The 16,710-nt window shown below is 47.2% G+C and overlaps 1 protein-coding gene across 50 annotated transcripts in view; it reads right to left on the bottom strand.

Moving 5' to 3' along the window:
* Positions 1–16,710, bottom strand: part of MADD (MAP kinase activating death domain) — a 40,449-nt gene that overhangs the window by 1,011 nt on the left and 22,728 nt on the right. For 8 of the 50 annotated variants that reach the window (XM_036259326.1, XM_036259325.1, XM_036259338.1 and 5 more), the window contains 15 exons: positions 16,488–16,571; positions 16,034–16,192; positions 13,701–13,809; positions 13,353–13,415; positions 13,012–13,132; positions 12,807–12,912; positions 11,390–11,500; positions 9,672–9,779; positions 4,834–4,998; positions 4,531–4,603; positions 4,303–4,409; positions 2,439–2,447; positions 2,189–2,258; positions 1,529–1,531; positions 329–375 (listed from right to left, as the gene is read on the bottom strand). In XM_036259326.1, the coding sequence (XP_036115219.1) occupies positions 329–375; positions 1,529–1,531; positions 2,189–2,258; positions 2,439–2,447; positions 4,303–4,409; positions 4,531–4,603; positions 4,834–4,998; positions 9,672–9,779; positions 11,390–11,500; positions 12,807–12,912; positions 13,012–13,132; positions 13,353–13,415; positions 13,701–13,809; positions 16,034–16,192; positions 16,488–16,571 (1,335 nt within the window). The remainder of the gene's footprint in view (positions 1–328; positions 376–1,528; positions 1,532–2,188; positions 2,259–2,438; positions 2,448–4,302; positions 4,410–4,530; positions 4,604–4,833; positions 4,999–9,671; positions 9,780–11,389; positions 11,501–12,806; positions 12,913–13,011; positions 13,133–13,352; positions 13,416–13,700; positions 13,810–16,033; positions 16,193–16,487; positions 16,572–16,710) is intronic. The other 42 variants (XM_036259335.1, XM_036259342.1, XM_036259337.1 and 39 more) reach the window with 17 other exon arrangements.

Here is a 16,710-nt window from a genome sequence, read left to right as displayed (position 1 = left end):
CTAGAGGGGAGAGAAAACCAGACAGATCAACACCACTGAGACCCCACGCCTTCACCTGTGGAGATCTGCCAAGTGGAAACTCCAGCCCTGGGCTGGGGACGAAGCCCGGCCTCAGAGTGGGTGGTGGGAGAGGGGATTAGTGTGCGTCTCTCCCCCAGGACTAAAGACCTGTTCCAGCTGCAGCTGAATCTTTGGCATCTAGATCAAGTCTGCCTCTCGGATCACTCCTGATCACCCTCACCCCACCTGTCGGAGGGCCCACCCCACTCTGCCTGTAGGTCCCGGGCGCCCTGCGCAGACTGGCCGTCGGGGCTGGCGGCACACTCACCATCGGCGTCTTGTACTTGTGGCTCACCACTTCTTTAATTTCAGGAACTAAAACCGGACAGGCAAGAGACAAAACAGAAAGTTCAAAACTAAGAGCAATAGTGCCACGCTCCTCAGGCGGCAGCGCCCGGCACAGGTCCCCTTCCCCTGGGTAGCCTTTCCCAATGGCTGCAGCAGCTTAAGCTACGACAGCTTCTGTCCAGCCCCTGCAGGACGAGGCACTTCCCAGACACTGCTCTCTGAGCTCTGCAGTGGCTCCTTGCTGGTGGCCGTGACTCCGCCCACTTCCCTGGGAGCCCCAGCATGGGAGCACGTTAGTCTTTCACCAGCCTGGTCACTGCTCCTGTCCAGGGCCCCCAAGAAGCCAGGAGGGTCCCAGTCTGGGATGGGAGAAGAGTTGTCTAGCCTGCTTCACCTGCTGAAATGCCCGAGAACTCATCCCTGTCACCAGCCCAAGACTCTGGTCGTGTTAAGCACGGTTCCCTGTACACCCAGCCCCTACACAGAGCGTCCTGAGGCTGGATGAAGACGTGGCGTGACACTAAACCCACCAGACTTGTACGTTTCCTTCCCTGAGTGGCAGGAGAGGCCCAGGCTCGCCTGTGTGAGGGAGAGCGTCAGAGGGCTCTGGAGCAGACACACCGAGCAGAAGAGACAGGCGAGTACAGCACCCGGGAGGGAGGTGACAGGGAGCATCAGGCAAATACACACATGTCCACAGCCCAAAATGCAAGACTAGGAGTCACCCCTGCCCCAGCCATGCAGGGGTTCTGCCTGGCCAGAGAAAGGAGTAGGCCCGGAGCTCAGCCACCACCATGGTCCCTGGAGATGGGAGCGGAGGGCACGGCATCCCCAGGGGCCAGAAAGGTCAGGCAAGAGTTGGCTACACCTCCTTCTGACCCTGGAAGGTGAATTCAGGGGTGAGGGGGAGGGGTTAACAGGGAATTAAACTCATCAAAGGTACAAGAAGCCCAGGTCCTCTCCTGAGTTGGAAGATTCCCCCAAATCTCTCTCTGGCAGAAGAGAGGGAGCACACAAGGGAAAACTCAGAACCAGCGAGCAGGGTGGAGGGAGGCCGGGAAGGAGGGTGGGGAGAGACCAACTGGCACTGTGCGCAGCGGTCGGTAGAGGGAGCCCGCCCCACCCACTGCGGGCCGAGGCAGGGCCTGGGGAGAGGCAGCAGAGCGAGCCGTCACTTTACCTGCTGGAGGACGGAGGTTTTCATAGCAGCAACGAGGGGCACAAGAGAATGAAGCACAAACACAGCAGGAACTCAAAGCCCCGGGGGGAGACCGCTGCACTACTCTGCGCCTGCGCCTGGCTGGGGCGGCTCCCAGCTGCAGCTACAACTGCCTGGCTGCCTGAGGCCCACTAGGCTTCCCTGCCCTCGGGAGTGAGTCTACCTGGACCACCACGTGCCCCTCCTCTGGCAGAGGCTCGGCGGACACCTGAGTGGCATCGGGGAGTGAGGATGGCGCACCGGGCTACCAGGAGGATGGCAGCAGGCGACGTGAACACAGCAGGGCATGGGGATTGCCCGTCTGCTCTGCCCCAGAACTTTCTGACCACCGGCCGGCCACACAAGGGAGCCTGGCGCTAGTTTACTGAGCCTCTGCAGGGCCACCTCTGAACTCTAACCCCGGCTCAGGCCACTAGCTCGTCTGTGACTCACTCCCTAGCTGCTGTCTCTCTTCTTTCTCCCCTCCTCTCCTCTCTGGGTTCTCTCTCCTTCCCTATCACTCCTGCCCCCCAGACCTCTCTGCAAAGGCTCTTCTCTCTGCCTCTAGTCCCTCCTCTGGAGCTCCGAGGTTTGAGTTACTGCCATGTGAGTCCAGACCTAAGAGCAAAAGAGTGTAATTACCAAATTCCTCCAGGACAAAGACGCCTCGAACTGTATTGCACTTTTTAATGTGATTCAGCTCTATGAAAACCTGCAAGAGAGGGAGGGAGGTGGGGTAAGGCCCAGGGGCTCCCCGTGCCCCTAAAGCCCACTCTCCCAGCTACAGCCCCACCCACACACAGAAAACCTACTTCCCGAGGGAGGACAGGAGAATCCACACACACACAACTCAAAAGCGCTAAGAAGCGAAGATAGCAGAAAGGGCATGTACCTTCCGCTCCTGGCCGGAGGAGAAAGCATGGGAGAGAAATGAAGGTGTTAGTTTTAATGGTCAAACCCAACCCGAAGGCCCCTCTGCTGGCTTGGGCTGCCCACCCGGACCCTGTGTCCAGGGTAGTGTTTGTGGGACACTGTGCCCAGGGGTCCCCCATTCAGCCCATCAGCTCTACCCTTCCATGCATCCTCCTCCGGCGCAGAGGGCTGGCACGGGCGCAAAGCTCCCCTCAGACTGTCCTTGGGGTGGCGGCGCTGCTATCTTCCTTGGACAGGATCCAGGCTCTCCCCAGAAGCACGAGGTGATGACACAACAGCTACCACTCACGAGCTCCCACTGGGAGTCTTACAGACACTACTGGCAACCGCCCCACCTACGCGGCCAGCGGAGCTCGGCCTGCACTTCACGATGAGGACACCGAGGGTCGCAAACCTCATCTGCCCGTGAGCAACGAAGCTGGGCTCTGAATCCAAGTCAGTCCTGACTCCAAAGACCACGCTTTTCCCATGTGTTACCCCAACTGCGTTAACTCCCTCGGAGGGTCCCAGGCTCCTCGACTCCAACCCCCTGCTCCGTGGCACAAGGCAGACCACGGCCTTATCTGTCAGTCAGGGTCTGATCTCCCCTCTCTGATCAGGGTCTGATCTCTGTCTTCTGGGGCAAAGCCCTACACTCCAGGCTCAGATGCGCTTTGTAAGTTAGAAGTTAGGTCCGTCCAAAGGGGCCATATACCAAGGGTGGGCACGGCCGAGGGCATCTGGGTGTTGATGAGACCTTGTCTTCCGAAGGTGAGGCATGAGAGGAAGCCACAGTACTAAAATGTGGTAAGAATCCTGTTCCCCAAGAAATGCCAGCACCTTTATGGTGCAGAAGAGCACTTAGGCAACCCCTCTGTGGGACTGTGTACTAGTTTACCACTGAGAATACTAGTATCACTAGTAGTAAATATACTACAGAAAGGACACTGCCATCACACCAAACTGCCCAGCTAGGTTTCTGAAGAACTAGAGCGGCAAGTGGAGGGAGAAAGCACAGAATCCAGGTGTTCAGCTCCCTGAGCACCTGCTGCCCCGCCAGGGCTGTGGCACCTCAAGCCTGGCTCTGGCTCCAAGCCTCAGGACAGCAACCAGTGTATCAGGGAGGAGGGAGGGAAGGCACTTGTGTGAAAAGTCGGAAGTGGGCACGGACCTGGGATGATGCGCTGGCCTCAGAAAGGAATTAGCTTAAGGGATGTCCACTGAGAGAAAAAGTAACATCGTGTTAAAAGACCGAGAGAGAGAAACAAGTCAGCTCCTACTGTGAAATCACAATGAGGGAGAGATGGATCTGAAATGCCCCGTCGGCAGCAGGGGTGGGCCTGTGGGCAGGGACACAGCAGGGCACTCGGAGGAAGGAGCAGGAAGAAGAACCCGCAGGAGAAGAAGCAAACACTCCAGAGAGGCCAGGTATGAGCTGCTCACACACGCAAGCTTCACGCACACCAGACACACGCGAGCAAGATCAGCTGGTCTAGACTCTCAAAGCAAAACCACCAAGCCAAAGCATACCCTGGGGACAGGGACGGCAGACGCTGCGAAGAAGGGCCAGTGAGACGCTCCCACTCACACTGTGCCGAGTCTGATGGGCCTAACGACAAGGCTCCCTCTTCCCCAGCCTCCCTTGTAACTTCCTGCTGCCCCTTCCAGGTGGTGGTCAACGTCACTGTGCCCGCCGCCCTGACTCCTCTGCTCCAGCTGCTCCAATTCTCCCACTCGCCTCAGCCCTCGCATGCTCACTGGGAAGGCACTGGGGACCTCGACCCTGATCCTTATCGCAGATGGAACAACAGGGCTAGGAAGCCTTGCTCTGCCACTTCACCCACCTGGTTGTGCATGAACTTGAGATTGATCCCTTCTAGGGTGACCTGCAGCAAGCCACCCTCACCAGTCTTCATGTCCTGCACCGGGAACTCGCCACCTAGTTCAGGCCCTGGGGTGAGGGAGGAGGTCGTCAGCTAACTGGGAGGTGGGGAATCCCACGCTCACCGTCCTCTGACACTAATGAAGAGGAAAACAAACGAAGGCACTTGCTCAGGGAGCTCTCTCCTCACCAGGTTTGATGCTCTGCTGTCGGGCGGCAGCTCGCTCCATGCTGTCCTTCACGCAGTAGTACAGCTCCCGACACTGCGGCACAGGGGGGAGACCTGCCTGTCACACAGGCCTCCCAGAGTCCCCGCCCCTGCTCCACTTGGCTGCCGAGGGCCTGGGCCAATGCCCGGACCTCAGAGAGAGCTCCATGTAGCCCACACAACGGCCAGAGGCGAAAGTGGGGCTCCAGACATGGGTTTGGGAATTTTAACTTGAGGATGAGAAACAATACTTTACCCTCAGTGCCCACCTCAACCCCACGGTACCTTCTTAGTGTAGAATTTGTTGAGCTGGGTCTCAGAGCCGTTCCTGCGCCACAAGCACAACACCTTGGTCTTGGGACAGTAGGTCATGTTGATGAGCTTCTCGTACCACCAGCGCTCGTACACGGTCCCGATGTTGCTGCGCAGCACCACGCAGTCGTCACACACCTGGAGGGGCGCAGAGCAGCTCAGCGGTTCCTGTCCCGCCGGGTCTCTCGCATCCCAGGCCTCACTACGCTGTTGGGACAACTAGCTCTGGTAGCACCCCAGGGTCACGTTCTCTGATGTGTGCTCATAGTCTTCCTTAGGTGGAGACACCAACACTGAGCTGCTGGACATCCCGTCCACTAGGCGGTTTAGTGAAAAAAAAGGAGTCACTGCAAGGACAGCTCATGCCTGCACCTTACAACCCTAGCGGTCACCTCTGTTGATAAGCTCAGTGGCAGGGACTACGGCAGGCTAACGGAGGAGAACAAGAACGGAACCAACACAGTTCTAATCCTGGCTGGGCCCTAGTTCTGCATAAATCTTTTTTTAAGATTTTTTTTTTTGAGAGAGAGAGAGAGAGAGGGAGAGGGGGGAAAGAGAGAAACATCAATACAGCAAAACACTGATCAGCTGCCTCCCGCACGCCCCCTACTGGGATCAAGCCTGCAACCTGGGCATGTGCGCTGACTGGGAATGATCCTGCTACCATTCAGTGCACATGGGGCGACGCCCAACTTACGGAGCCACACTGGCCACGGCTCTGCATCGATCTTTTTAAAAATTAATTACACAAGTGATGCATTAAATACAAAACAAACAAATTACATAATAATATTTGTACTTTGATACCACTTTTGTAAACACTAGAACAAAATCCCATAGAAGTAAGCTCTATTTATACAAATATGCATGTTTTAAGAAATCTGAAAGGATTCACACCAAACTAACAAGTGACTGCCTCTGAGACATGGCATTGGGAGGAAGTAAGAGAAATTTTTACTTTATTTACTTCTATGTGGTTTGAAACCTTTAAAGCACATACTGTTTCACTTTTGTACTGAAAAGAACAAAACACAGTGCGGGAAGGGTGAATTGGGTAAAGGAGGTTAAAACAGGTGGTAATGAAAGGAAGCTAGATTTGGGGTGGTAAGCACACTAGAGTATACAGATATTAAATTATGATGTACACCTGAAATGTATATGATATCATTAACCAATCTTAACTCGTTAAATTTAATTTTTTGAAAAGGCAAATATAGTTCGGCCGGTGTGGCTCAGTGGTTGAGCATCGACCCATGCACCAAGATGTTGCCAGTTTGATTCTTGGTCAGGGCACATGCCCAGGTTGTAGGCCTGATCCCCAGTGGGGGGCAAGCCGGAGGCATCCAATCGATGTTCTCTCTCTTCGATGTTTCTATCTCTCTCTCTCTCTCATTTTCTCTCTCTGTAAAATCAATAAAGGAAAAAGAAAAAAAATTTATTTAAATAAAAAAAATAAAAAGGGCAATATAGACGATTTAAAATTTTTTCTTGTTATTGTTAATTCTCACCAGAGGATATTTCCCATTGATTAGGGAGAAGGGTGGGGGAGAGAGAAACATTGATATGAGAGGCACAGCGATTGGTTGCTTCCTGCATGACCCTGACTGAGGTCAGCGACTGAACCTGCAACCCAGGTACATGCCCTTGACTGGGAATCAAACCCAGGACCCTTCAGTCTGAGGTCTGAGGGCCAACACTCTAACTGTTGAGACAAACTGGCCAGGGCTAAAGATGATTTTTTATTTTATTTATATTTTTAGATTTCTGTCCCATTCTGTGGATTATTGTTTCACTTTTTTTTTTATAGTAAGGTTTTATTTTTTATTTTAATTTTTAAAAATGATATTGATTTTAGAGAGGGAGGAAGGGAGAGAGAAAAAGAAATCTCGATTCTTGTTGTTCCACTTATTCATGCATTCATTGGTTGATGTTTGTATGTGCCCTGACTGGGGATCAAACCCACAACCTGGCATACTGGAACAACGCTCTAATCAACTGAGCTACCTGGCCAGGGCCCTTAAGATGATTTTTTAAAGCCTTTGCAAATTGCCATAAGCTCAGAGCAGCCAGCTGATGACAGAGTGAGTGAGGCACCTTCCTTTGGTGTGGCAGCACTTCAGGGGAGCGCCATCTAGGTGAGGGTCATCCCTTACCCCAGGGACTCAGTATGAGGCCCCCCTGCACAGTGGTGAGAGGGAGTCCTATACTTCTAAGAATTTTCCAGAGAGATTTATTTTTTAAAGGAATAGGAAAGGGCAGGAATCACCTGCCATCTCTGCTGTGGGCAGACACCCTAAGTCAGCACTCGGCTCTGAGAGACACCTGGCCAAATTCTAACACTTCAAGGCAACATGACAAGGACTCCCTTGTCAGTTACATCAACGTGTATGTTTCTGCTCCGTTTTTGATAAACCATCTGTTTAAAAAGATGTGAGTGTGCCCTGGTTGCAGTTCAATCCCTGGTCCTGGTTGGGGTTGTGTGGGAGGCAACCAATCGATGTGTCTCTCTCACATCAACGTTTCTCTCTCTCTCTCCACCACTCATACTCTATCTGAAAATCAATGGAAAAATATCCTTGGGTGAGGATTAAAAAAAGAAAATAAAAATAAATAAAAAGCCTCTGGCTGGTTTGGCTCAGCGGTTAGAGTGTCGGCCTGCGGTCCAGAGAGACCTAGGTTCGGTTCCTGCTAAGGGCATGTCCTCGGTTGCAATTTGTCCCCGGCCCTGCTTGGGTCACGTGGGTGGCAGCCACTCGATGTGTAGCTTTCACGTCGATGTTTCTCTCTCTCTCTCTCTCTCTCTCTTCCTCTCTCTCCCTCCCACTCTATCTGAACAAAAAATGAAAAAATTCCCTGGCCAGTTTGGCTCAGCGGTTAGAGCGTCGGCCTGCGGTCCGGAGAGACCCGGGTTCGGTTCCCGCTAAGGGCACGTACTTCGGTTACAGTTTGTCCCCGGCCCTGGTTGGTCATGCGGGTGGCAGCCACTCGATGTGTCCCTTCACGTCGATGTTTCTCTCTCTTTCCCTTCCTCTCTCTCCCTCCCACTCTATCTGTACAAAAAATGGGAAAATATCCTCGGGTAAGGATAAAAAAGAAAAAATGTCCTCAGGTAAAGATTAAAAAAATAATATAAAATAAAATAAATAAGTAAAAAGCTGTGAATATAAAAACCAAATTCAACTAAGCCAAAAGGAAACAGAGTACTTATAAAAATTACTTAATTTCGCTACTTTATATGGGAGGTGTACTCGGTCCCTACTATTAGAAGAGGTTCATTTTAGAATTAAAAACACAGAAATGGAGAAAATATAGCCATGTCCTTTATATGCTGGAGTAAGGAAGAGCTTTTCTAACTATGACTCAAAATTCAGAAGCCATAAAAGAAATGACTGATGAATTCAACTACATAAAAGTAACAAAAATTTGCCCGGCCAGTGAGGCTTATTGGTTGAGTGTCGACCCATGCACCAAGAGGTTGCTGGTTCGATTCCCAGTCAGGACACATGTCCAGATTGTGGGCCAGATCCCCAGTGGGGGGGCGTGCAGGAGGCGGCCGATGGATGTTCTCTCTCTTCCATGTTTCTATCTCCCTCCCTATCCCTTGCTCTCTCTCTAAAATCAATAAAGAAGAAAATGTTTTTAAGAAATAATAAAAATTCTACAAGGCAAAAAATATCGCAAGCAAGATCAGAAGACTATTGAGGAACTTTTCAGTGGTTAGATCAGGCTGCCACATCTGAACCCACTGATCACTAGGAGAGAAACGACCATATGTGGCAATGGGAAATATACAGTACTATCCATGAAGTATTCTTGCCAACATACTGAATCTAAAGCTGTTCAAACCTCTATATAAAACTACCAATTTATAAGAAATTCAATCAATAGAAACACGTTAACACCAATCAACAAAGAGTCTAGAATGTGAGATACTCCATAGGGCAAATTTCTTTTTAAAAAAAAGGTACTGGAAAGGTAGGAGGGGGACTATTATACATTAAGAGACAATTCTGGATCATATCAACCAAAATTATAATTTCATTTTCCCTTTGACCCAGTAATCCCACTTCTGGAAATTCTTAGATAAACCTGCATATGTATGAAATGAAGCAGGCCCAGCATCATTCTTAGCAGTATTAGCAACAGCAAAAATCTTGAAGAAAACCAAGGGTGCATATATACTGACTGGTTAAATAAACTATGGTACAGCCACACGGTGGAGTAGTATGTAGCTGTAAAAACAATGAGAAAGCTTTTTTTTTTACTTATGTTGAAGGTCTCCAGAATATGTTTAATGAAAAAAACAAGGTACAGATGTGCTAAGAAAGATGAAAAATAATAAATTATGTTCATATTTTATTGTGTTTGAGTAAAAAAACTGGAAGATACAAAGGAGACCACTAAAAGTGGTTACCTACAAGAGGAAGGGGTGAGGAGGATAGAGATAAGAATGAGAGCAAGACTTCCCAATACATATATCACTTTATGTTGCTCTGACTTATGAACAATGTGACTATATCATCTATTACATCCATATAAATATATATGTATGTGTGTATGTGCGCATGCATATATAGAAGGAATGATGGGGAATAATCTATTATATTATTAGCATAAGAGCTTGACAATTTTAATGATAAATGGATCATGAAGGTGAATAAGATAAATGGGAAAATATCCCGACATCAGTTTTAGGAGTTCCTTGTGACTCTCTTGGTGCATGGGCTGATGCTCAACCACTGAGCCACACCGGCTGGACCCTTGTGACTCTCAAATGTTCCTTTGGGCTCCTAGCATGAGCCAGTACCTACCTCCATAAAAAAGATGTCTCCATTTGTGTCTGTCCCTGCATGTACCACAAATGTCTGCTTCTTCATGTGCCGGCTACCACTGGACCGGATAGAGAGATCACGGCCATTCTGGGGAAAGAGAGACCTTTTTGGGACATCCATACATCCCTCTCACAGAACGCTCTGGGCCAAGAATCCTCCATTCAGCAATTAAATTCATATCAGCTTTCTTAGCACTGTGCTATCTGCTGGCCACTGGTTACCAGGGAAGTGTTCTCAAACTTTTTGGTCTCAGCACTCTTATATTCCTTAAAAATCACTGACAACTCCCAAAGGCTTATGTTTGCGTGCGTTATATTTATATTCACCATACTAGAAATTAAAACAGAAAATGTTAAAATGTTTCTTAATTTTGTTAAAATTAATTAATATTCATTAATAATAAATGCATAGGAAAGTAACATAAATAACATATTATTGGTAAAACTATATTTCCCAAAACAAAAGAAATGAGAAGAATGGCACTGTTTTACATTTTTGCAAATCTCTTTAAAGTTTGGCTTAATAAAAAATCGCTGGATCCTCATATCTGCTTCTGCATTCAACCTGTTGTGATATACTGCTTTGGTTAAGCTATATAGAGAAAACCTGGCCTCAGAGATACGTATTTGGAAAGGGGAGAAGTATTTTAATAGGCTTTCCAGATAAATATGCATATTCTTCTTTGATACTATACCCAAACTTAGAGAAGTTGCAATTTCTAAAAAAGTCAGTTGCAGTGTGGAATCTGAAAACACATCAGTGAACATTTTGTACTCTGCTTCATTAAAATCCATTTCTCTTCCTTACATTATGAGTGGCTTTACCCATACTTGAATTTCTAACATCACACAATAGTCATTTGGGAAATACAGTTTATCAAGTTATGCAGCAGCTCTTCTAAATGTTGACATGTTACATAATATCAAAAATCCACATTTATTAATATCATCAACCACATAAGAAAACTCTTTACAATACCAGGAAGCTTCAAGTTTAAGTCTGCCCAACACCCGACTCTGAATATCTGTAGTCTGTTCGCTTCTTCCACGTCGAAGTGAAGTTGCGAGAACAAAGCTGCTCGTTCACTGCAACTCAAACTGCCACCCCTGCTTCTCCTTGAAACCACTGCATTTCGATTTGCAGCAGAAATACTTTGTGTAAATGACTCATTTCATTACATAGACTATTACAAAGATGTATAATCAAGAATCAGATGTAATAAAGTTAATGCTTCATCAAGGACATTCATAAGTGAAACTGAGTTGTTTTCTGTTTTAACTGAGACTGTGTGGAGGTGAGCACTCCAGTGGCCACTCGCATGGTTTGGGGCCGCTGTCTTCACTGTGTTAAGGCACCAGTGGTTCTACCCACCATCAGTGCAAATGTCAACCAGTGAAAAAGGCAAATACCATTTTAGCATCATGATGAAAACAGTTTTCACCTGGTGGATCCTCAGGGGTCCACTGACCACGTGGTAGATGGCTGCACAAGCATTTTAGTACAAAGGATCCGATCACAAAACAAAAGGACTAAGGCCTCATCTAGCGTAACAGTCCTATTTTCAGAACTGGGGATTTTGAAAATATGCAAGCCTAGCAATGACCAGTGGGGAAGCCTGCATTAGGCCCCAAGGCCCAAGCCTGGGAGGCTGACAAGAACAGTGGAAGGGAGTCTAAGGAATGGCGAGATATGCTTACCAGGTTGGTCAGCTGATCAAGCACTTCATTGATTTGCTGGCTGTACACAAGCCCAATATGGGACTTTCCCATTAGGCGCCTCACCTTCTTCCGGATGTCATTCTTAGGTACCTGGAAAGCAAAAGAGGATCTTAATAAGGGATCCGCGCTCCTTTTGACCTAGGTAGAGGGAATGTACAGGTAAGTTTCCTATTGTCTGCGAGAAGTGCATTTCTGAAAGACTGTATGACTAAATATGAGAGAAAACCTTTCACTGCGTTCTGCCAGAAAAACCCTACTTCTGACTCTCAGTGGCTTCTGCAGAAAAGTGGGACACTTCCTCCTTATCCCCAACCAATATCATAATGCTCACCCCTAAAAGGGCCCTAAAAGCCCTCAGGGTTCCTCGGAGTATAATTCACAAACAATGGCTTAAAGTAGCAATACCGTGTACTCACTCATAGCCAAGACACCTTAAAGACTGACACCCTTTCCCAACCTGAGGTAACTGGAACCCCTGGAGTTCAATAGAGTAGCATGAGCCTTATAACAGAAAATGAAACAAAACCAAGAGGTCCGCCTGTAGGGCGTTCTCTGTATTGGATCAACGCGTCCCTTCACATGTAGAGGCTGAGAGGAGAGCACGGGACAAACCCACTTGGTCTGCCCACTAAGTCCCTTTCAGAGCAGAACTCTTCTATTTGGTGACGTACTTTTCCCACAACTATAAACACCACGTACAGCCAAGTCAAACTAGAACCTACCGCTACTTTTTCAATAGGTAATTCTTTTTATGTTTATGGAAAATTCTATGATAGAGGGCTAGTACTAAAAAGTGAATTCTTTTTTTTTAGTTTTTTTTCCTTTATTGATTTTCAAAAGAAAGGAAGGGAGAGGGAGAGAGAAACACTGATGAGAGAGAACATCAATTGGCCACTTCCTGCATGCACCCCACTGGGGATTTGGCCCACAACCTAGGCATGTGCCCTGACTGGGAATCGAACTGATGACCTGTTGGTGCATGGGTCGATATTCAACTACTGAGCCACACCAGCTGGGCTAAAAAGTGAATTATGAGCATCCTTTCAAACTTTTTAAAACTTACTACTTAAAAACATTTTTTTTTTAAATTCATTGTATTCTGTGGTAAGTTCTACTGGAATCCTAAAACTACTTAGTGAAGAAACCCCATTTAAAATTCAAAGTAAACACATGAGATGGAATCATCAATCACTTTCACAACATGTCTTAGCACAACAAAAGCTTCAGATAAATGGAGCGTGTGTGAGCTTCAGAAAGGCTTGAAACTTTCCATCAGAGAGAGAGCCCTAGTAAGATACTCTGTCAGCTTCCCAATGGCCCCAGAATTTAGGTGATAGGAGTGAGCCTTGCCCTTCCAGCATCAGCAGTAGCTGGGCATAAGCAAAATCGACACTACCTTCATCAGCAGCATATAGGAGATGAGGTTGTGCAAAAGCGTGGCCAGCAAACGATCTTCATCATCCTCTAGGCGCTTCCGGTCATGTTCTCCCAGTGACAGGTACCTAAGCAGGAGACCAGGGACCAGTCATGCCTCAGGTGGGAGACCACAGAATTAACTGTGGAAAAGTTGAATTTTTCCAAGGATTTCCTAAGCATCATACCTGTCTATCATTTCCTGGGGACCCTGGTCCATACCCATCCCTTCTCTCTCCAACATCACAGCATCTAAGAACGCATCTTCCCAGAACTGCATTTGGTCCCATAAAGTAGAACGCTCTTTGCCTGTGTAGGATAGAGGTTTTTAGGCCCTTGCCTAACATATAAGGAATATAGCTGGCAACCAACATAGAGTAAACTCCGGATAAAAGGGAGTCATTACAAATTCTAAGGCAAAGAAAACCCAAGCCTCTCCACCCCAAATCTACAGCCCAGCTGCCTCCACATGAGGCCCGACCCCTCCCGAGCAGGAGGGTGAACACAGCACACAAAGAAAGGTGGTTACTCATAGAAAAGGTCTCCATAGCAGCATCCTCTAACTGGTCCCACATCGATCCTTTGTCCCTTCCTGCCAGTTTGTGAGTGGGAAGGACCATGGTAGCAAGAAAGAAAAGGAAGGAAGACAGAAAGACAGAGGCTACGGATTAATGACAAAATCCAGTCTCTTTTAGAAAGTTTTCACCCATGCTTCTTCCAGACCCAGTAAGTCACCTACTTCAGATATAAAAATGCCCTCTAACATCAGCATGGAGATCAGCAAAGAGCCAAGCAGCCACTTGTTCAGTGCTGCCCTCTTTCCTGGCTGAGTCCAGCTTCCTTCCAGAGCAAGGGACCTTCCTGGTCTGTTTCTCACCTAGGAGTCCCTCGTAGAGGTAGACTCGCTGGCTTACATCCTCAAAAGAGCGAATGGGGCTGCCCGCCAGCTTCTCCTTTACGATCGGCTTCAAGCTGTGGGCTTTACCCTACAGAGAAGAGGTAACAGGTCAGCCACCTAAGGTACCGATGAACAGGAGCAAAGCAAACCAAGTGACTCATCAAGAGGCTCTCACACCCATCACCATCATTGACAACATATACCCCAATACCCCTGCTTTTGCTGCTCTGCGGGCCTCAACGATTTGACCAGAAGTCAATCCAATCACCCTGCTAAAGGTGCAATCAAGTTTTCATTTTGACTTATCATCATTATTTAGTCTCTATGAGACTCTTTGTTCTTAAAAAAAAAATTAGGTTGTAGCAGTACAATACAGTAGAAAGAACACTGGGTTAGAAGTCAGACTGAACAAGGTTCACAGGCCTGCTTCTTACTAGCTGTGTGACCTCAGTCGTGAAACTTAGCTTCTCTGAGTCTCATTTTCCACCTGAAAAAAGGGAAGTTATAATACGTACCTCCCAGAACTATTACAGGAATTAAATCAGAAAATACATATAAAGCACTTAACAGTGCCTGGCACATGGTTGCTATTTGGTAAGTGTTAATTTCCTCTTTCCTACCACCTCAGAAATATCTGCCCCTTAGAAATATCACTAACTTTTTTTTTTTTTTTTTTTATCCTCACCCGAGGACATTTTTCCATTTTTTGTTCAGGTAGAGTGGGAGGGAGAGAGAGAGAGAAACATCGATGTGAAAGGAACACATCGAGTGGCTGCCACCCGCACAACCAACCAGGGCCGGGAACAAACTGCAACTGAGGTACATGCCCTTAGCGGGAACCGAACCCGGGTCTCTCAGGACTGCAGGCCGATGCTCTAACTGCTGAACCAAACCGGCCAGGGCAAAATATCACTTTTATCTGTCACTTCTGTAGTATTAGACTTTCTATTCATTCAAAAAATATTTTCAACTGAGTAAGAGGTTGGTTTCATGTCCATTTCACAAAGCATACAACAGCATGAACAGAGAAGCAATTGATCAAAGATTTTTAGGCAGCATCTAATTAGTGTGTCTAAATGCCAGCCTCCTGGTTCACAGCCCGATTCTTTGTTCAACAGACCATACCGACTTAATATAATTTACTTCCCGCTAGAACAGCCTTTTTTTTGAGCCAAGAAATTTAGGTAACTGCTCTCAGCAACTCAACTGCATGAAGAGCCCTTGCCAACCAGCACAGGACAAGTAAGAATTTGTCCCAGGAGGTGCCAGAAAGACAGCACACAGCTGAATGGCTTCTTGAAAGACTGTTGCTCCATAACACCCACCTTAATCTCCAGAATGAAGTGCATTAGAAGGATTTAAAGTACTCTTATTAAAATCGTCTGTCAGACTCGCGAAGAGTTAAGGTCCATTAACCTGAATGGCTCTGCTGACCCTAGATCCTATTCCTTGTGTTCACTCTGAGACGCCACTTGCTCTATTAGAAACACTTATACAGGAGACCTGGGGTGGGAATGATCACTAGTGTTAATAATTGATTTCATTTCCATTCTCCCCAAAGATAAGGCCCGATGAGCCCAACTACGTCTGATTAAGTGGCAAGTGTATCAAAGTGCTGAACACTCAGGCTAAAGTAGCGTGTATATGCTGAAGAGCAGTGTGTCGAAAGGCAAGGACTAAAAGAATTAATTTAATGTCAATTAATCACTGGCTTATTGTGTGAGACCTAGGGCTTAGTCCCCCATCCCTGTCAGGAGAGATTGGTCACAGCAATATACTGAATTGTAAATTTCTTGAGAGTGAAAAGCATGCCTTATTTATCTCTGTTTCTTCAGTACAGAACCTGGCATTTAGTAAATCACTTAGTAGATGTTTATGAATGAATAAAAATTTTAAGTAACTGTTAGAATATACTAAAAGAAATGCCATTTTAAGGTGCTATACAAACAGAGTGGTGATCAGAATAAAACTAACCCATAGAAATAGGTACCCTGGTACTGGATGAGAACTGTAACTACCCTGACATTGCCACAAAGGTATCACTTTGTCTATTTTAAACATGGGGGTTATTGCTACATAGGATTCCAGGCCTTTATCTAACTTATCAATGATTCAGGAGAGGGTTCTAAAAGCCCCAGATCATGGAGTCAAATGACTGTTTAAAAAGCCTTAAGAAACATTTTTTTAAGCCAAATATATGAGGCTATCCATTTATTTCTTCCTCCTTTACTTCTAATTGCCTCCTAACTGTGCATTCTTTTCTGTCTCCCCCATTAAAAGCCGTTCTCATTTTATTACTAAACAGAGCTTACAAAGATGGCGCTGGTGGCAGAGTTGGTCTCAATTTCACTATCAGACAAAGTGCCCCGAGAGCTTGTCAAGTGGGTGCTTCCCTCGCCACCTGGTCCATCGCCTGCATTGCTGCTTAAGTCACTGTCTGCTCCAAGGGTCTCTCCAGAACTATTACTCACCTGGAAAGGAAAAAAGGTAGTAAGGATACTGCCCAGGGAAGGGGCCCAGAAATGCCAAGCTGGGAGAGTTCTCTGCTGCCGTAAAGAAGGATCCCATTTCAAAGGGGTGCCAGAGCCTCTGGGAGTACCTTCTTTACATGACGAGGAGAAGCCCTAGGTGAAATCCCAGGGTCTGATCCCGTGTACAAAGACCTATGACAGGTAAACATCTCCACCGTGAGAAGAACCAAGCTGACCTGAGACTAAGCGCAGCCCACACCCTGCCCACCAAGGTGCCAGTGTGGTGCTCCCCTACCACGGTGCTAACTTCAGAATCCTGACTGGAGCTTCGGATCATGACAGCTGGGCTCACGCCAACAACAGAGTCTGCATCGGTCCTCTGAAACAAGACACAGGACCTGACACATGAGGGGAGGTGTCCAATCTATTCTGTTTCCCTAAGAAAAACTGTATCTTCTTCCTTCTCCCCACCCCCATCCTTCTACTATCGCTTGTTTCCGAACATAAAATATATGTGA

The sequence above is a fragment of the Molossus molossus genome, unplaced genomic scaffold (genome assembly GCF_014108415.1).
Source record: "Molossus molossus isolate mMolMol1 unplaced genomic scaffold, mMolMol1.p scaffold_m16_p_13, whole genome shotgun sequence".
Classification (NCBI taxonomy): Eukaryota; Metazoa; Chordata; class Mammalia; order Chiroptera; family Molossidae; genus Molossus; species Molossus molossus.
The sequence above is the reverse complement of the archived record's forward strand: the minus strand, read 5'-3'. Positions and strand labels throughout refer to the sequence as shown.